The 20,979-nt window shown below is 42.7% G+C and overlaps 1 protein-coding gene across 18 annotated transcripts in view; it reads right to left on the bottom strand.

The window, feature by feature from the left end:
* MICAL3 (microtubule associated monooxygenase, calponin and LIM domain containing 3) overlaps positions 1-20,979 on the bottom strand; it is a 211,298-nt gene that overhangs the window by 86,458 nt on the left and 103,861 nt on the right. For 15 of the 18 annotated variants that reach the window (XM_076007774.1, XM_076007775.1, XM_076007773.1 and 12 more), the window contains exons 2-16: positions 20,595-20,931; positions 18,476-18,683; positions 15,979-16,095; positions 15,495-15,596; positions 14,790-14,945; positions 13,688-13,788; positions 10,894-11,151; positions 10,442-10,557; positions 9,129-9,255; positions 7,987-8,083; positions 5,652-5,799; positions 3,376-3,572; positions 1,717-1,829; positions 1,568-1,630; positions 907-1,080 (exon numbers count right to left, since the gene is read on the bottom strand). In XM_076007774.1, the coding sequence (XP_075863889.1) occupies positions 907-1,080; positions 1,568-1,630; positions 1,717-1,829; positions 3,376-3,572; positions 5,652-5,799; positions 7,987-8,083; positions 9,129-9,255; positions 10,442-10,557; positions 10,894-11,151; positions 13,688-13,788; positions 14,790-14,945; positions 15,495-15,596; positions 15,979-16,095; positions 18,476-18,683; positions 20,595-20,858 (2,241 nt within the window). In that variant the 5' untranslated portion in view covers positions 20,859-20,931. Of the gene's footprint in view, positions 1-906; positions 1,081-1,567; positions 1,631-1,716; positions 1,830-3,375; positions 3,573-5,651; positions 5,800-7,986; positions 8,084-9,128; positions 9,855-10,441; positions 10,558-10,893; positions 11,152-13,687; positions 13,789-14,789; positions 14,946-15,494; positions 15,597-15,978; positions 16,096-18,475; positions 18,684-20,594; positions 20,932-20,979 lie in introns of those variants that run through there. The other 3 variants (XM_076007788.1, XM_076007787.1, XR_012921495.1) reach the window with 3 other exon arrangements.

Below are 20,979 nucleotides of genomic sequence, written 5' to 3'. Positions count from 1 at the left end.
GGAGAGAGAGAATGCAGAGAGTGACCTGGCCTCCAGCTGCTCTCCCCAGTCATCAAGGAGTTTTACAAGAAACTTCCAGTGTGAATTTCAAAACAGCCTCTCTTCTTATATGAAGTCTGAGTGACTTTTTAGACAACCCCTAACAAAGACACCTCAAGTCAAATGCTACTGCCTAGAACCTCACATAGGACTTATGGGAGTCCCATTTACCCAGAAAATTCATATTCCTAGCAATATCTCAGGAAAATAATCTGCAACACACAAAAGAAACTTTATTGCAAGAATGTTTACCTCTGTATTTTATCAAGAAATATGAGAGACAACTAAAACATCCAACACTAGTGCAACAGTTAAGAAAAGCATGATATCGCACATTTCAAAAGAGGCTTGCAAAGAGTTTGGAACAACATGGGAATATGTCTAAAGATAAATGAAAAAAGCAGAAGAGAAAGTGTATGTTAAGAATGACCTGAACTATAAAAATAAGAAAGCACTTTTAAAAAAGACAAGAAATAAGCAAAATATTAACAGAACTGTTAAGTGCCTTAACTACCTTTATTATACTTTTCAACATTTTCCTTCATAAGCATGTACTTTTTATAATTTAAATATGTCTGTGTATACATATGTGTAGATACATAGATACAGACTTATGTGTTTTACACCCCTCTGATGATTTTTGTCACAGACACATCAGAATGTTGAGGACAAAGCAGGCCTGAATGTGTAGGCAAGCTTCTGAAACTCCCTTCACCGCCCTGGTCAGACAAGGGGAAAGCCAGACATCAGTCATGAACCCATAAACCCTGGGGGCCATGACAAAGCCCATCTCACTTGACTCTAAAGTCCGCTCCTTCCGTGTGACCTGACCGAATGTGGACAGGTGAAGTGTGAGATGGGGCTTACCTGTCTCCGTATGCCAGTGGACTGCACAGGTGCATTCTCTTCAAATTTGGCCAGCAGCTGTGTCGCCATGTATTTCACTTTGTTCTGGTTCCCAATAGCAACATCCATCCTCCTGTCCGTCAGAGTGCTTACCAGTGTCGGTCTTTCTCCTCTGTGGCCCCTGGGAGCTTCCTCCTGAAGAACACCAAGCACCCAAGAATCAGCTCTTTTACAGGAGGCTCCAAATGTTCTTCCCTCAAAGAAGAAGTGTGGTCAGGCCCTGGCACAGTGGCTGGTAGTTTGGCGTTAAGTCAAGCTCAGCAGCTCTCTTCAAGGTTCTAATGTACACATGGAGTCAGCAAGACTCTGGTAAACACGGAGGTATAAAGAGGTCTCAGACTGGTGCTGGTATTGTCATATCCCAGAAGAACCATTAGGCTTTGTCAAATGTGGGATTCCAAAGAGACAAGAAGGTCTGAGTGCACACGTGTATGTTCTCTGAATGCATTCTAGAAAATTAAACAAATGAAAAGCCCAGAGAACAAACACCTGGCCTCAGAAATTCTCATAAAGGACAAATATGAAGATCTAGCAATACCAATGTGGAAATTAAGGATTTAAACCAAAAGGGTACAATTCAGTATTATTATCATCATTCTAACAAACTCCAGATGAATCTCACCTCCTCTGACTGACTGGTCTTTCTCCTCTTTCCAGCACCATCCAAGTCCTTTTCCTTTTTATCCTATACCAAGAGAGGAGGGAAACTGTTATTCTAGTCACTGTACCTTTCCATTAGCTTTGTAGCCAGTAAAGGCTTCCTCCACATACCTTGGGAGAACGCTTCCGAGAGATGGTCTGCCCAAGTTTGCTTAGGAAGGAGATGGGGGATTTGGTGTTGGCTATCAAGACTGCTTTCTCCTCGGCATTCAGGTCCAAGGTGTCTGTGAACAGAAATCAGCGATGTTCAAGGACAGCCCTGGAGGGTGCCAGAGTTCTGACCAGAAATACTCTCCCTTGCAGGTGGCTCACAGAATCTCCGGAAGCTCCCAAGGTTCATTGGCTATGACCAAGCACGTGGATCTCAGTAGGGAACTCTGCAGAAGAAACCACACTTGGGTCTACACGGGGAACCTTCTCTTTTCCATCCACATAAATGAAAATAACTCTTTCCCCCAATCTACTTCAGTTACAAAAACCTGTGCTTTTACTTTTCACAAGTTGGAATCTGCCTGGGATCATTAGTTACAGCACAGTGTTGAAGCCTCACCTTTGTGACAAAAAACTTCAGGACAGAGAGGGAGCGAGAAATCAGGAGTTAACTTGGAATCTTCAGTTTTGGTACATGCAGATGCCATGCTCTGAGCTGCACACGAAGGGGCTCTCCAGGAATGGGCATAGTAATGTTAGAGTTGTGGATTTCTGTTGTAAGAACTGCACACCTAATCAGGAATAGCCACAGATGCCTATAAAAGTACACAAGCTAGAAGGCACTGGAGGGCAGTACCATAAATTTTGTGGATTCCAATGTTTTACTATTAACAAAATTTTAAAAATAGTACTTACTAATAAATTGCTAACATTTATTAAGTGCTTCCATTTGCCAAACACTCTTGTTAGCAGATCACAATGTAATTATACGTATCATCCCCATTTTACATACAGGGAAACTGAGGATCAGGGAAATTTAGTAACTTGCCTAAGGTTGAACAAGTGGAAGTACTGGGATATAAACTTAGGTCAGACACCATAGTCAATACTCTTAGCATTATGCTACATTTACTCCAAAGGACAATTAATGACAATAGAAGCATTTTTCATAACACTGTGACAGGCAGCAAGCTAAGGGAAAATCTGCAGGAAACACTAAGAGGTTAAGAGGAGAAAAGAGAAGCCAGAGGAGGCATGGTTACAGAAGGAAGGAGGAGAACGAGCCAAGTGTGGCTCAGGGTGGCAGCTGAGAAGAAAAAGGACATCATTCCACAGTGATGAACAACGCAGAAAAGCCAAGTGCATGAGCAATGAGAGATGAGAAAAGAATAGAGTTGGTGATTCTTCCTGACTGTAGAGAACAGCTTCAGTAAAGTGGCACAAAGGGAAGCCAGGTTACAAAGTGTTACTAAGTTTAGGCCCTGAGGAAGTGGAAGCCACAAGCACAAACCACTTTTTCAAAAAGGCTGGTTCTGAGAGAAAGGGTATGAAAAGGAGGTAGAGTCAAGGAAAAAGACTTGGGGCAGGAATGATTTTTGCATAGTTACAGATTCAGTGAGAAAGATTTGGGAAAGAATGAGAGGTGGAGAACATATTATTAGAGAAGGTAAAATAATAGAGAAAAGTTCCAGAGATTTTCCAGGATGGCCAACCAGTAAAAACAGTCAGCTTGTGTGTGTTTGGTGGCACTGATGAAGAACACAGTGGGAAGGAAAGAAAAGCCAGGTCACAACACAGCAGGCCACAGGGGCTTCTGTACCAGCACTGCCCAGGCCTTACCACTGGAGGGGAGTGAGTCCTTGAACATCTCGTAGAACTGGGTCAGGTACATCACCATGGATAGCTTGTCAGGCTCCCCCACGGAGGCCATTTCTTTGCCTGTCATGATGGGAGAAATGCCCAGTTCCTTCTCAGCAATATCAAAGGCCAGTTGGTTATTCTTCTCCACATTTTGCTCATCCAAAGAATCAAAATCTCTGAGAACAGGATGAGAAAAATGTATCAAGATGGGTAGACTATCCCCAAAGTGGAGAACATAGTATCATGGAGTCATCATCGCTTCCCAGTCAGTCTTTTGGCTAAAATTGACTTTAGCCAAAAGTCAATGCAGTGCATTACCGAAATCTGACCGCAAATCTGTTTATCTCACCTCTTCTCTTTCCTTTTATTAAGGAAATACAGAGCATCCTCAAGAAAAAATGATTAAACATCTACCCAATAAAAGAAAAAAGAGGGGAAAAGTTGAAAAACTCCTTTCAATTTTCCAGTAACACAAATTTCTTACTAAAATATAAGCTCAGGAATTGGAAGTATCTTTAATATATATGCTCTTGTACCTTGCGTGTGGTACATATTAAACTTATGTCAAATAATGACAAATATCCTATTTGGATCAGACTGCTCTTGAAGACCTAGGATTATCACCGCCATGGTTACTGGACCTGACAAGCTGTTGATGTACTTAATCAGCTCTTGTAAATCTTATTCAGCCTTCTTCTTGAGGGGAAATTTCAAAACCTTCCTCAAAAGATTTTTCCATTGCTAAATTTCCTGAGTTTTCCCAAGTATTTAGATTAACAAACATGTCCTACTGGGTTATTCCTTGCTACTCAGAGTAAGAACTAATAGCATTGTTCTTTAGGTGATTTCAGGGTAACCTGGCAGTCCTTATTTTGTATTAACCTACTGACACCATAGCATTTTCTTCAAATTCCTTTTCTGTGTAGGTTAAGCCTATTAAACTATGGAGACTCATCCTAAATGAAGTCATTATAGTCTAAACAGTGCCAATTACCTCCCCACTGCTTTCTGTTCTGCTATGAGTTCATTCCCCTAGACCTCCTCTAGGCAGCCTGGTCTAACAGGACATACCTACTCTTGCCTCCACACTTGCCCTCCATCCAATCTGCACCCTCAACTACCTTTAACTGCATCCTCTTTTTCTTGCCTTGCCTTTGGAATATGCTGATTCACTTGGCCCCATCCTCTAAAGCACTTCAGTGTCACTGAGCACAATCTTTCTCAAGCTGCCCCACTTCCCCCAACCCCATTCCTCTGGTGGGAGTGATAAACCCCTGCTTTCATTTACCTTTTACCAACTCTGGATGAGCTAAGGCACTTGAACACAGGAGGACATTTACCGTCACTCAAGCATATCAGAAATCCCCATTGTTCATCCACACCGTGCAAGGCTGTTTTTAGTAGCTCTTGTCTCATTAGCTTATGACCATCATAAAAATAGGGACTATGTTATGTCTTTTAGAATTCCTTAAGCAATCATTTAAAAAAAACCAAACAGATACTAGGCCCTTAAGTGGACCTAATGATAAAAACGACAAGCGGCCAAAATAACTCAACATGCTCTGCTTCTGTTTCTGAATCTTTTTGTTTGGCTTCCATGGTAACAAATGCTGATGGGGGAAATCTGAGGGCACTGGTCCCTGCAGCTGGCTTGGGGTCCTCCTAGTGACTGATTCTGTAGACAGGTGAGTAGGGAATGGCCAAAAGAGATGTTACCGGTATAGGTGGGTAACATGATGAGAGTTTCATGGACCTGATAGTGCATGTTTGCAAAAAGTACAGTCTTTAACTAATGCCAGTGAACCATCATAAATAGGGGAAGTAGTCACTGTTTTTTGTTTTGCTGGTAGTGACATATTTGCCTTGAGCTAGCCAAATGTTCTAGCCAGGTTTCCCTTGTGATCGAGAGAGTTTGAGAGATAGCTGGCTGAATCGAAGAGTTCAACTCAGGGCCAAGAAACAGTTTTCCTTTGTGTGAATCTAATAGGCACAGGTTGGTGTTAAAACCAGTCTTTAACTTATGAGTGCCATGATTTCAAAAATTCACCTGATCATTCCTGGGTTGAGCTATATGATGCATGACATATGACATTTATAAATATAACTAAATCAATATCACTGCCTTCTGGAGGAAGTATCTTACTATGTGCCTTATTCTAGGTCGGAGAAAGGACACAATTTGGCTACTTGATAGCAGGGTACTCTGAGATCTTTGGGGAATATAAAATAAAACACAAAGTTTGGTCAGGACTTACATCAGATCAGGACGGTATCTGTGGATAATTGCACAAAGGGCCAAACCACTTTTCCAAGACATGGTGAGATCTGTCACATTTACCCCTGCATAGCCATCCGTCTGCCTCTGACACCAACCCAGCAGTTTGCTTGAACGAGCTACAGACTCTGAAACAACAACAATCATTATTGGAAGTGTGGTAACCACCAGATATAGGATTCTCTCTTCAGTACATATTATCCAGTGTGAAAAATTACTGAGGGTAGGGACAAAATAGTTATCACTAGATCTCAAAAGAAAACAGTGAAGAATAAGGTTATGTAGCTGGTATCATGATAGTGCTATTATAGATAGACAAGAAACTACCAATTTATCCAGACTCTAAGGCCAATGACCACTCCCCTAGCAGACTGATAAATCACACTCAAGGTGGTCTGGACCTGACCGAAGCCCAGTGTCCCCGTGGCACTGACGGATGCTGACTTAGATGGAAAGTGCCACCTACTGAGCGATCACCCCCACTTGCAACCGTTCTAGTATTTCCCTGGAGAGTTGCTTGGCAAGAGCCTGAGGAAGGCTACTTTCCCTCCAAAGTAACAGATAAGAAAAGGTTCCACTCTATCTAGCAGCACATTCAACCAAAAGTAAACAAAGTCTTGCTCTTACACTTTCCAAGGTAGCAAGCAATTTGCCAAGTGAAGAAATTCTGTAGAGTTTTTACACTGACAAAGCCGGGAACCCCAGACAATCCCCTAAGCCCAAGTTTGGTACCTTGTATTATAAATTATCACATTTTTAAAAACTGAATAGGCAAACACATGTTTTACAGTTCCCTGATATCTGTTCTAAAACCCTTACAGGCTTTATAGCAATCTTTTTTTAAAATTACATCAGAAGATCTCTGATGCGCAGCATTGAAGAGAATCTGTGAACTCCTACTTGTGTCCAAGAAAGTCCGTTTCCTTACCTAAAGCAGCTGAAAATATTTAGCTTTGTGCTAAGTCATTTAGCGATTTATGAACATAAGATAAAAAGTGTATATCACAAAAATCCTGTTTAAGTCTTTCACAGTGAAAACGTATCCTGAAACTACAGATAGAACCACTTCTAGTGCCATCTCTTGGCTCAGAAATTAACTTTATTCAGATGCCTCTAAAATCTGTATATCCAACCATACAACATGTATTGGACAACTTCAGTATTCCAGGTTCTAAAATAAGAATATTGAATAAAGATGGTTTCAAGGAAAGCTTTCAAGGAAATGACGTCCCAGTGGAAAAATATGAAAATGTTTCCAACTGCCTGTTGGTCCTTATATCCATCCTGATATACCAAAAACACGTCAAATTCAAAATGTCCAAAACAGAACTCAAACCTTCTCTCACACCTTCTCAACTCTCCCCTGCCTTGTCTGCACTGATGCCGCACCATCCACAAACACCTGCCTCTTACCCCACAGCTGCCCATACCTCCTTAATATTCTCTCACATGATTATCAATGCCAACGACCACCCTAATATGCCAAGCACTGTAATAAGTGCTCCCCACAGTCAAAGAACCCTCATGATCACACCCCTATTTCACAGACAAGGAAACCCAAGGTCAGAGATATTAATCATCTCTTCAAGGCCACACACCTCACAAATGGCAAAGCTTGGACTGAGACTCAGTTGCATCTGGCCCCAAAGTCTGAGTTCTTCTCTACCCACTTCTCCCTTCTCCACCCCCAGCTTTAGGACCAGATTTGGGATTTTCCCACCTTTAGCTTGACCACCACAGTGCATTTCTAACTCATCTCCCTGCCTCTGGCACTTCCCTTCTCCAGTCTTCTTACATGCAACTGATCAGGTGTGCTCACTTCACTCTGCTTCCACATCTTCAGTACACACAACATACGGAGTGGGCTTCATCTTCGTCATCGAATCTGGGCAGCCACAGGACCCAGCTAAAATGCCACCAATTCTTCTGTAAAGTCTTTCCCCAAAACCTTAGCTCTCATGCTCTTCTCCTCTCTCCCCCCACACCCTTTCCAGCATGTGTATCTGGTTTATCTCTACATTGTTGTAACACCTTAGACCAAGGTAATTCTTTGTTGTGGGGACCTGCCTTGTGCACTGTAGGAGGTTTAGCAGCATCCCTGGCTTCTACCCACTAGATGCCAGTAGCACCTGGCCCCAGTTGTGACAATCAAAAATGTCCCCAGAAACTGCCAAGTGTCCTCTAGAAGGCAAAATCACCCCTGGTTGACAGCCACTGTCTTAGACAGTACTATACACACATAATGGTTCAATAAATGAATACAGACTTCTCTGAATAGGTTACCTGCATTTCAAAAGGCCACTGCCAGCACTCACCATTGCGAGTCAGCTTTGGGGTAGTTCGGGAATTCACCAGGTTCTCCATTTCCAGATGAATATCTTTTGTTTCTCCAGTATCATATAAATGGCGCACCTGGCAGAAAGTTACAAAGTCAAACATGATAAAAAGCAAACATCAAGTAATAAATCCCCACCTAAAAGCAGAATGGCTAAGATTGGGAAGCAAGTTGGGCAAAGTTTAGAGAGAAGTTACCATGATGCCTTTAAATTCTTTATGGAATGAGATGAGGTTATAGAGAAACACATGTGTATTAACTGTAAGAAGTTGTGCTAAAACTTAGCTACTTGGCCACGGAAGTCCTCTGAGAGTCTCTATTGGATCATTAAGCTGCCCGTTAACAGCAGGTTTTACAGACAACTTAAGAACTTATCACATTTAGAAGACCTAAAGGTGTAAACTTCAAGCAGAAGGCGAATTAGAAGTTACGCTAGAACACAGGCAAATATATGAATGGGCTGCTTTCTAACAATTGCTCTAGTTTGGGTGATTATTGTGCTTTGTAAGATGTCATCCTCATTGTAGTACTGAGGTTTAGGGATCCTGAGAAGCAACTCAGTAGGACAAAAAAAAAAAAATCAACTGATAGTACTAACAGTATCTTTCACTTTCAATAGTGTTTCATCTTTCAAAGTTCTTTCATGTGAGCAATTCCACTTGCCCTCACAATGGTCTTGGGAATAGATAGGGATTATTATCCTCATTTTTCAGGTAAAGAAACTGAGGTTCACAGAAAGTGAAATGACCTGTCCAAGGCACAGGTGATTAGCGGCTAGAATGAAAGTGGAAGTCAAATCTCCTGACTACTGGACAAGTGTTCTTTCTCCTATAATATGCAATTTGAATCAGGAGGTATAGAATTAAAATCCTGGATCCACCATTTTTGGTCATGTTTGATCTTCTGCAAGTCAATCAACAACTCTATGCCTTAGCTGCTCAATCTGTTGATGGAAAATAACCTGAAAAATACTACCTCCACCAATTCAAAAAGAGATCTACTTGAATTACTAAAAAGGTGTCCTGTATATGTTTGGTAATTTTATACATTCCAATACATCAGAGTTTTGATCAGTCCTGAGAATGGGCCCAGATACAGATAAACTGACTAGAAAGCTCTTACCTGGCTTGGCCGGAGGAAGCTGATGTTAATATTGGGATACCTAGTGACAGGGTCGATGCTGTATTGGCTGAAGTTTTTACTCACATTCTCAGGGGTGGTCTGGGGCAGCAACCTATAAATACTTTCCCTGCAATAATATACAACAATATACTGAGAGCAGTGACAAGCACCATAAACATCTCCCTCTCCTTTTGTAGTATTTCTGTTTTTTGACAGTCTACCAAATTGTCTAAAATATACAACAAAGCCTCATCCTTGACCACTTTACTCAACCAGGCCTTGCTTCCTATATCCACCACCCCCTTCATCCCAAGGGCGCTGACTGCTAAGAGGCAAGGAGAAGAACAGGTACAATGCTATGAGCAATAAGGAATGCCTGACTCTTATCTAAAAGGCAACTAGCTTACTGTTTTGCTTTTTTCAAGTAAGCCAATATTTAAGTTTTAAGAAAATCACAGATAAAAAAAGAACTTGCCACCACATTTAGCTAGAATGGCTTAAATAACAGACTTTGAATGATAAAATGATATCAACTACCAATTTCATCCGGGAAATCTTGTCTCTCTAGTTCTTCTGGTCAAGGCATTAGTTCTTTATCATCCAGCAAATCCTAGGATTTTTATCTCACTTGCAAAAATCTGCTTCAAAACATCTGACATTTAGGGGTTTGAGAAACGTTTATAAGCAGTTTGGTGTTTCCTTTGACTTCAAAACCACTTTTATTTTCTTCTCCATCAGTAATAAATTTAATTCGGGAAGGGATAAGAAAAGAGCAGTAGATTAATCTTTAGGTTTCTATGATTTTATGAAAGAGTATCTTGCCTTTCCTCTCTTAAACATGAAAATATCTTTACTTAAGAAAGGAGAGAGAGCTGGGTGCAGTGGTTCCCGCCTGTAATCCCAGCACTCTGAGAGGCCAAAGTAGGAGGAGTTCAAGACTAGCCTAAGCAAGAGTGAGACACTGTCTCTACCAAAGAGAAAGGAAAAAAAAACCCAGCCAGACATTGTGGCAGGCACCTGTAGTCCCAGCTACCAAGGAGGCTGAGGCAAAAGGACCACTTTAAGCCCAGGAGTTGGAGATTGCAATGAGCTATGATGATGCTACTGCACTCTACCCAGGGCTACAAAAGGAGACTCTGTCTCAATAAAAACAAACAAGGCAACTGAACACCCTTCCTCATAGACCCCCACCACTTAAAAATGTAAAACTTAAAAATTCAAAAAAAAAGAAAGGAGAGAGAGAGAAGGAAGAGCTTGAACCACTCCTTCTACCAGTTTTCTCATGGAAGGGACTCAGGGTTACTTCCCATTACCTCTCTGCCAGCACTTCCAAAGGGTTTGTTCCTAGTGACCAACTTCGTACCATCCAGGCAGAGTCCATAGCAGCTAGAAAGCCCCGAGCTATTCCTGTTCCCATTGGCCAGAAAGGCTATGAAGGAGATATAAAACAAAGAATTAAATTACCTTTTAAAACAAGAAAACTAAACTAAGGACCAAAGAGAGTGTGCTGTTGACAGTAGTGTTCGACAACTGTTCAGATAATGAACTTCTCTACTTCCCAAATTGGTAGTGGGGCAAGGCATAAAAGCTGCAGAACTTCCACCCATACTTACTAAGTCTAGGCTCCCAGCAGCCTGTGACCCTTCCCTATTTCCTTGTGTAACTCCTGCGGGGAACTAGCCTGTGCTGCACAACCCAGGACGCCCAGATTCACTCCTAATTATTACTGCCTCCACCATAAAGCACTGCCATCCTTAGCACTCACCTCTAGAAGGCTGTCCCCAACCAGAGCTACTAACAACTGGTGTCCGTTCTGCTCCCGCACCAGGGCGGCGTTCTCGGAGGCATACATACAAGTGAAGTCAAACATGGCCACATCGGGCTGCCCATAGTGATTGATGGCAAAATCCAGAGATGGCAGCTGCTGCTGGGTGGAGAAGTCTGCCGCCTCCCTGGCGTAGTTGAGTAGAGCCTCTTGGTCCACATTCTCTCGGGAAAGCAAGAGCTCTGTGTCGGCATAGTCCTGTCTCCAGAGAGAGAAGAGGCTTGCAATGGAAAAGCCCCAGCAGGGACCACAAGCTCAGCCAGCCAGAACCATGCTACCCATGGCAGACAGAACTCAGTGTTGCAGCTTTTCTTTCCCCTAAAGTGATTTCACATTCCAAAACCAAATCTTTCACACAATTTAAAAAGGAAAGGGGGAGAGGGGACTCTTAAAGAAAACACAGCTTTTGCCATCTAAAAACACATTCCTAGCTCTTCCATTTCCTTAGAGCAAATTGCTTCTCCTTTGATCCTGTCCAATTCACCTCACAGAATTGTTCTGAATATCAAATAAAAGAATTTATGGGATGGTACTCTGTGGACTGAAAGAACATTTTATTGTTTGGTATTGTCAGCAATCATCATCTTTTGAGTGGTAAGTGGCTTTTGGCAAACAGGACCATGTGACACGCTCGGTCTTCCATAGTACATCAGACCTGAAGGAAGAACCCAGAAGCCTTAGTGCCAAAGGACACAGAGGTGGAAGCAACAGTTCAGGAGGCTGGGAAAAACATACTGAATGTGGAACAGAGGTTTTTAAAATAATATATAAGATTCTGAAAGGCTCTACAGGAATCCACCAACAAAGAAGAAGAATGATGAGAGAAAAAGGGTTTTCCACATAAAGGACTGAAAAACCCCTTTGCTGTTTTGGAGGCTCCTGGCACACTGAGCCAAGTCTTTTTTTTTTGTTGAGACAGAGTCTCACTCTGTTGCCCGGGCTAGAGTGCCGTGGCGTCAGCCTAACTCACAGAAACCTCAAACTCCTGGGCTCAAGCAAGCCTTCTGCCTCAGCTTCCCGAATAGCTGGAACTACAGGCATGTGCCACCATGCCTGGCTATTTTTTCTATATACTTTTAATTGGCCAATTAATTTTCTTTCTATTTTTAGTAGAGACAGGGCCTCGCTCTTGCTCAGGCTGGTCTCAAACTCCTGACCTTGAGCGGCCTCGGCCTCCTAGAGTGCTAGGATTACAGGCCTGAGACAAGTCTTTATTCTCTTAAAGTGGGGCCTATGGTTTTTAAGTGCCCCTCATGTACTTTCAACCACCACTACAAGATGTTAAAAGTCAAAATACAAACACTCAAGTTGGTCCTGGAAATACTGTTTGTTCAACATTAGCAAGCGGCCACAATGGGTTTAGTGTTTAGCAGTACATACAGAAGACATAGCCCCTGCCCTCTAAAAATAAATAAATAAAAAGGAACAGTAAATCAGGACTTGGCATTTTGATTGTCCCTACCTAATTTCTACTGATAACCACAGTTCTGTTTTGATGGTAGATTTAGATCTTAACTTAGTCCCAAGGCATACAAACCACTTCACTGGCTGTTTCTTACAGACAGCAATGTAACCCCAACAGAGCCCCAGATAATCAACAGACCAATTCTATGGGGTATCCAACCTAACATATCTTGCTTATGCTCTTGGCAGCATGGGCTATACAAACTGCTTTGTCCTGGTTCTCCCTGCACACACAGGACCGCTGTGCTAAGAAGCAGTCACAGGGCTCTGGGTGGAAAGGGGCTTAGTGTGGCAGGCACGTGCTTGTCACTTGCTCCCCATTCTGCCCTAGATAAGACAGTAGTGTCACTCAGACCAAAGTGACTTGATTCATCATCATCCTGCAAAGACAAAGGACTCCCTGAAGCTCAGCTAATGAGTCTCTGTCGGGAACTCCACAGGCCTGAATCAGCACGTCTGGTGACACTTTGCTTCTACCCTTCTTGTCACATGGGGATAGTAATTCTCATATGTAGACCAATGAGACCAAATAAGACTTTAACAAACTCTTTAAGGAACCATCCATCCTGTGATTCTCTGATTTCATGTTTCAGGGTCATCATCTCAGGATTCACCATGCAACTGTCACCTAGAACAATGGCTCAGCTAGACATGGCTAAGGATGGACATTAAGCCCTTGGTGTTCAATCACAGAGACCTAAATACACCCTGATCCAGTCAGTGTTGCCTAGAACTCTGATACCATGATTATAGTAACACCAGAACCACTGACAGGCTCCCACAAACACCAATTATTGCTTCTGGGTCAACCCCCCCTCCCCTCTATAACTCCCACTAAAAGGTAATCTATTAATCAAACAATAACTGGTCATGTATAGAATTCACTAAAACCAAAAACAAATCACCTAAAATTAGATTGATAATGTTTATGCATAAAATGCTATCTGAGACTGGCTTTGAAACAGTTCAATGGCAGGAGGAGCAGTGGGCTGGGGCACTACTGACACAACACTGGTCATATGCTGCTAACTATTAAAGCTGGATGATGGGCACGTGAAGGTTCATTACACTGTTTTCCCCACTCTTATTTACATTTGAATTTATCCATAACAAAGTTGTTAAAGTTCAACTGAAAACATCAAGGATTACCAAGAGATGTGTTCAGGGCTCACTTTCATTCACTTGTAGGAAAAACCCATCAGACAATAAAATTCTTTCTCTTATTAACTAGTTCAACAAAAGGGAGATTTGAAAGAAATCCATTGCTCACATGCAGTATCACCCCTTTGTCCAGTAAACTCTGCTTTTTGGCTGTCATAACGAAATAGTGCGTGTCATCTTTGTAGTAGACGATGTTCTCCAAATCAATACCTGGGACCAGAAAACAAACGTGTGCATGTAAGAGTTTGCTGAGAAAAAGGTGCATAAGGTGGCCAGAAAGGTTGTACAAGAGATAGGGGTTGTAAAACTCCAGCCAGGGAAAGATGTCTATGCCCAGATTCTCACTTCCTGCATAATTGGTTCATGAAAATACGGGGAGCTTTGTTTCTCCTTGTACTGCTCTATAATTCACTTGACACCCTAAATTATCCCCAAAACAATGAGTAAACAGCTATAAAAATGGGGAAAAACCCCAAAACAAATCAAAAAGGGGCTAACCTCTACAGGAAGGTTTGGGTTAGTTATCAGGTCAAACCTCTTTAATAGTCATCAAGGAAACTGGAGGAATTTCTTAGATTCTTAAGAACAGAATAGACAACTCGATGCCTACAAGCAGAGAGTAAACTACTGACTTTTTAATTTAATTAATCCAAAAAATAGATGTGGTGGAAAGAAATCAAGTTCTAGAAGACAGAATGAAGGCACATTTAGCAAAATATCTAAGTTAATCTATTCAAAAGCTATCACACAACAATCTCATTCCTGTCTGGCACATGCTTTGCTTTCAAGCTCAAACTGGAACCCAGAAAGAAGACTACACACTTAATACCTAAAGTCGGGTTCTCAATCAAACCAGGGAACTACCAGGCATCAGCATGCTAGCTACATTGAGCACTGCAGTATAGGATAAGGCATTGGGGAAGATTGGTAAAGGCAGAACTGAACATTTTATAATAAAACAAATAAGTAAAGATAAAACCCAGAGCAGCCCAGTCACTGTGATGTGGGTTAAGAATACTGGAGTAGGAAACAAGTTCTGTGGGAAGCCTCATGCTTAGAACAGGGTGTGAGGAGTGAAGAGAGAGCAGGGGGTGGGGTTTGACAACACAGTAATGATACCAAGGGCCAACCACCCACCAACTCCCAAGAGGAAAGTGATGAGTAGTTATTTAAATTTTTATCCTAATTGCTCTGGAAGCATCTAGACCAACCTGTGGCTTCCCTCAGTTCCTGGAAAAATTTTTGGTTGAATATAAAAGCCACACCACTGATCTCTTCCACTTTGGCTTCTGCTGTTGTATTTCGGTTAATAAAATTTGCTGTGATGGCGATGGCCAGTTTGCCACGGAATTCTTTCCGACGAAATCCTGGAGGGAAAGAAACTCTCAGAGGTGGCAACAGTTACCTAGAGAGGAAGGAAGATCACTTCAAGAAAGGGGGTGCTGAGGAAGATGTTAGGGAAAATGGGGGATGAGAATCAATGGAAACATTTTAGGGCAGCTCTCCTTTATCTGAAAATAAGGTATCTGCCTACCAAAGAACATGACAATTCTGGAAAAAAGTCAAAGTCTCCTACACCATTTGCAAATAATTTGAAACATAACTGACCAGAACATTACTCTGTATTAGGGACTCCATTTAAAAGGGGGGAGGGCACTTATTAATACATAGATCAAATCCTGCAGTGTCAAGCACTCCAAGTATGGCTCATCTCCTAGTGCCCTAACACAAGTGCCCTTTGAGAAGCAGCCCGAGGATGGGCTGGCTAGAAGAAGGCAGGCCTGCCATTCAGTTAGAGTGGGCAGCACACACAGATTCTCAGAAGCATGGACGATGGTGACATAAACTCTTACCCAGGGTAGGACAGGGCCAGCTTTCACTCTGCTACAAACCAGCAAAGAAGCATAAATCAGTACCTTCCAAGGTGTTCCTACGGCCATCTCCACCGATGATCACTTCAAATTCATACTCTGACACAGGATGAGTTTTGGGATGCACCAGTGCCCGCCAACCTATCCCTGTGGATCAAAGCCAAAAGGGAAGTCATCACCCAGACCATATTTACACATCCAAGAACACCTCTAGATACCCAGGCATAGAGACTGCACAAAACCCTGAGACAAAAACACTATGTGTAAAAGCACTGAGGACAAACCACAGAAAGAAAGAAGTTTAAAGGGGGCTCACTAGGGACCTTCCCCACCACACTATTGCCTGCAATGTCCAATATTGTGTCTAAGGCCCCCTCAGTAAGCCAAGTCCTCAAGGGCGCAGGCTGTACAAAGGCAGGTGCCTCCCATAGCTAGTTCTAAAAACAGTCCGTAGGTGCATCTAGTTTTCTTCCTTTTCTCACACTTCAATGCCCTTTTATGCCTTCTTCACTTGTCCAATCCAACTTACGTTCATTCTCTTGGTCCTCAGGAGGCTGTACAAGTCCTTGGAACTCCACATTGACATGGATTTCAATGCCTAGGATCAAGGCTACTTTCAACAGTATTAGCTGGAGCTGACGGATACCTGGGCAAACACGAAGATTACATTGGTGGAGTGCACAGAGAAGGGGGTGCCTGTCATTAGCCACTGCTCAGGCTTCCAGCCTTCCACCTAAGCATCCTTCATTCAGATTCTCAAAGCCTTTGTGACAGGAGACATTTCCCAAGCCATGCTCTATACCTGCAGTCTCTAACCCCCAGGTCATGGACTAGTACCAGTCCGTGGCCTGTTAGGAACCAGGCCACATAGCAGGAGGTGAGCACGTGAGGCTTCATCTGTATGCTCTCAATCACCTGCATCACTGCCTGAGCTCTGCCTCCTGTCAGATCAGCAGTAGCAGTAGACTTTCATAGGAGCGCAAACCCTACTATAAACCGTACATACAAGGGATCTAAGTTGTATACTTCTTATGAGAATCTAATGCTTGATGATCTGAGGTGGAGCTGAGTCAGTGATGCGAGCACTGGGGAGCAGCTGCAAATACATTATCATTAGCAGAGAGGTCTGACTGCACAATACATGTCATGTGCTGGAACCATCCCAAAACCATCCCCTCCGTGATCTGTGGTCCATGGAAAAGCTGTCCTCCACAAACCAGTCCCTGATGCCAAAGAGATTGGGGACAGCTGCCTCCGTGCTGTAACTTATTTCTTCATTCTTTTTAAAGGGCAGATATAATCTGGTAGAAGAGATGTTCTAGAGACATGCAGGCCATTCCCACCTCTTGGGTGAGGTGTTCTGACAATCAACAGCATGAGACAACATGGGGTTGTGGCCAACAGGAGACGCTCTGTTCCATGTTCCCCTTATCCAGAGCCATCACACCAGCAGCATCTACAATCCTGACAGGACATGGCATTTACCACAGGAGACAAGATGCGCACCACAGGTGTGCTTTCACAGTCGGATGCAAAGCTGCTGCACCACTTCCTAAGACATCCACAGCCCCTCTCCCATCCCATGCCCTCACAGACCTTCACATTCTTAGCAGGTGAATGAGATCACAACCCAGCTGTATCCGCTTACCATCCCCCTCCCACCACTGGTCTACAGCTGTGGAAACTGAGGCCCATAATAACAGCAAATCTTGCTCATTATTATAGTAAGATTTATTTATTTATTCGATGTCCAATGAGTGCCTGCCAGGTGCCAGACATGAAACCAACTTCAGGTACACAGAGATAAGAATCTAGTCCCTGAACTAAGACCCTCTCAGCTTTCAGATAAATCCTGCCACACAGAAGGCAGAAAAATCCACTGAATTAATGACACTTGGTCTTAAGACCAAACTTACCTGTGGCCCATGACTAATCTGCAAGGAGCACATACAGATCCTCCTCTTGGTCATTTGGTCATTTTCCCCAGCTCACTACAACCACCACCCTTCTGAGTCACACTACCAAAGACTCATTAAATCCTGTGCTAGCACACATTTTTATTTTTGCAGACAACTGTGGGTTCCAAGATGCTTTACAAATTACAGGCTGACAGATGGGCAATGCTCTCTCTGCGAGAAGAATGTGGTGCCTATTGGCCAGTGTTTGATAAACTGGCACCACTGCTTCAAACAGCACAAGGCTCAGTGGTTGAATATATTTATAGGACACATCTGGAGGAGCTCAAACAAAGGTTCCTTGATAAGGCTTTCTTGGAATCATTAATGATAATCAATAAAAAAGACTTCAGCTTCCCAACACAGACACTGTCTTTTCTGAATTGCTTTTCAGATAGGGCACTCACAGTAAACAAACAGCACTGCCTAATTAACTAATACCCTACGGGATCGCAGAAGAGCACAGGCCTAAGCTGAGCTTGTGATGACAAGAGTACAGCAAGAGCTGTTCTTGCTGTAGACCTCACAAGAACCACCTAACCAAAGGAATCCCATTGTTGATTTGCCATTCATGACCAAGCTAGGACTCTGCTTCTTCTCTAAGTGTGGCTTCCCCAGGACTGGGTCCCACAGCACTTTGTTCTTATAGTAGCAGAGCGTATATCAGATCACATTACAGAGAGCTGCACGCCTGCATACTCCTTCCACTGGACTAAGAACTACAGAGGGTCCAGGCCCAAGCTGGTCGTCTGTTTCCAACACCTGGCCCCAGGGTGCATCCTAAGCACTATAAGTGCTCACCAAGAGTCCAAGACCTAATTTAGAAATCTCTGTGCCAAACTCTACATTTCATAGGAGATATACTTGTGGCTAAAAGTCCTAGATTACAGAACCACTGCATGGCAGGTATTTTTACCCCAAGCAGAGTGTGCTTGTTACGAGACAAATACTACTGAGATTAGAACAAATTGAGCTGAGTATGAATTCCTTAGATAATCTACCTGTCTCTTTCTACTGAACAAGTGGGCAGGACTAGGGGGGGAATTCTGCAGGAGAACTGGTTTTACTTACTAATATGGTCAATGGCTCCAGCACAAAACTTGCCATAGAACTTCTTGGCACCCAGACCTCGCAGATCATGTATGGTGAATGGCCAAAGATGCAAGACATTGTTGCGGGAGAAGGCATCTCGTTTCTCAATAACGACCACCTTGGCTCCCAGTAAGGATAAGTCAATGGCTGTGCGGAGACCACAGGGGCCAGCTCCAATGATGAGACACTGAAACAAACAAACAAAAACAGCTGTTTTCAGGGCAAAGGCAGCACCTCTTAAGAAACATTTCTAGAGAAGTTTCAAGATCTTATAACCATCATTCTCTAAAGCTCCCAAATAGGGCTATTCTACCCACTTCCATCTGGGTGGAAACCACCCATCTGGGTCAACGGCTTGAGAAATAAGCTAATGATTGCTGTGGATAGAGAAGATCTGAATTGTCAGTGCTAGACACAAACTCAGCACATATTCACCTTGGACAGCCTGTAAACCCCACAGATCTGCAACATATTTAAATAGGTCATCATTTCAACAAACAATGTGAAAATCACATCTAATCTTGTATCAACAGGAGAGGACCTTTTAGAAGATTTCTAAGCCATGCAGATTTCTAACTAAGGAGACAAAGATTATTGATACACAGTCTAGGCAATCTTAGAGTCCCAGAATGGTTCTACCACTCAAGGGAACTTTTAAGAGTCCGAGTTTTATGTGCTGAAAGAAGTTCCAAAATCCCTATTTCTAGACTAAAAGTCCAGGGAAATGATCATGAAAATCCACACTTTAGGGAAGTACTTACGGTGAAACTGGACCCTTATCTTAACTAGTTTGCACTGTATGTGTAGAAGGAATACATGCAATTTTTGGCTTTGCATTTCTTTTGTTCTTAATAAAAGTCCAGCACTCACTCATGTAAGTCATGCCTTCAAATTTCTTGGATTTTGTTGATGAAAATGCAAATCCATTGGTGGTAGTCTCTAGGTATTCACAAAGGGCCAATTAAAAGCTCATAAAAGGGCATAATAAAATAGCCATGAAAGTCATCTGCAAATTTGTGTCCCTGCTAGCTTTTTCCAAGGAAGAAAGTAAGAAATGTATTTTTCCTTCTCCACTTCCTCACATCTTCCCTGCACAGGTGAGTGCACATCATAGGTCTTTACCCAGGCCTACCTATTTCATGGAAATCCTATTTCTCTACATTATGACAAAAACAACAGAAATACTTCAGCTCACAAAGACCTTGCTTATGAATCCAAATAGACTTTGGAATATGGATGAGAAGAAGTCTGAAGCTTGTGGCAAATTCTCAAGTTAGCAAATACTATGCCTTATTAGTTACTGAATATGAAATGATGACTTGGTAAAGACAGCATGCCAAGAACCAGTAAGACATGTTCAGATAGAATGCTAACAGAGCTTAGCTATGTCCTTACTACATGACCTACATTCTCCTAACAATGTGATGTTCAAAAGAAAGCATTAGCAAAATAAAATGTTACTGTGCCTCTTGACTTCATGGTTGTTCTTTTTTTTTTTTTTTTTGAGACAGAGTTTCGCTCTGTTGCCTGGGCTAGTGTGAGTGCCATGGCGTCAGCCTAGCTCACAGCAACCTCAAACTCCTGTGCTCAAGCGATTCTCCTGCCTCAGCCTCCCAAATAGCTGGGACTACAGGCGTGAGCCACCATGCCTGGCTAACTTTTTGTTTCTATTTTTAGTTGACTGGCTAATTTTTTTTTCTTTCTATTTTTAGTAGAGATGGGGTCTTGCTCTTGCTCAGGCTGGTCTTGAACTCCTGAGCCCAAGCAATCCCCCTGCCTTGGCCTCTCAGAGTGCTAAGATTACAGGTGTGAGCCATCATGCCTGGCCAGGGTTGTTGTTAAATAGTTGAAACTTTGAATGTTCAACATGTAAATGCATGAAATATGCTTAGAATAGGGTCTGGAACATGGAAGTCAAATAAATACAGGTAACAGATTCACCAAGTTTCAACAAGGTAGAAGCCTGCCTTCCTATGCTAGGCCATGGCTAGACTCTGCTGGTTCAAACCCAGTTTATCCCTACTCAATCTCTCTCTTTGGCATCTGGTTAAATCTTCACATCAGTGACTCTAGGGCCCGACAGTAGCCAAATCCTTACCTTTGTGTTAGTGCATGCTTTTCCCTTTTTGTAGTCTTTGTGACTGCCTCGTTTGTCCAACTTTGCCCAGAGGGCTTTGGCTTTCCAGTAGTTAAGCTTGGACTTCAGCTTGTGATAAAAGGAGCGATAGTCCTTAGGTTTCAGTTCCAGGTGGTCACAGAGTTCTTGGAAGGTCTTAAGGGTTCCTTTGCAGGTGGTAGCCTGGACAAATCGGTCAAAGAGGACATGAGCTTGGTTCATCGTCTCATGCTTTCTCTCCTCCATGCTGCCTGCCCTCAGCACCCCACAGAGGGGGCTGTGGGATGGCCGTGGATCCACCTGACACTGTCACATTAATCTAATAAAAAGAGAGAAAGAAAAAGAAATGGTCAATATTGTTGTCTTC

The sequence above is a fragment of the Microcebus murinus genome, chromosome 10 (assembly GCF_040939455.1).
Source record: "Microcebus murinus isolate Inina chromosome 10, M.murinus_Inina_mat1.0, whole genome shotgun sequence".
NCBI lineage: Eukaryota > Metazoa > Chordata > Mammalia > Primates > Cheirogaleidae > Microcebus > Microcebus murinus.
The sequence above is the reverse complement of the archived record's forward strand: the minus strand, read 5'-3'. Positions and strand labels throughout refer to the sequence as shown.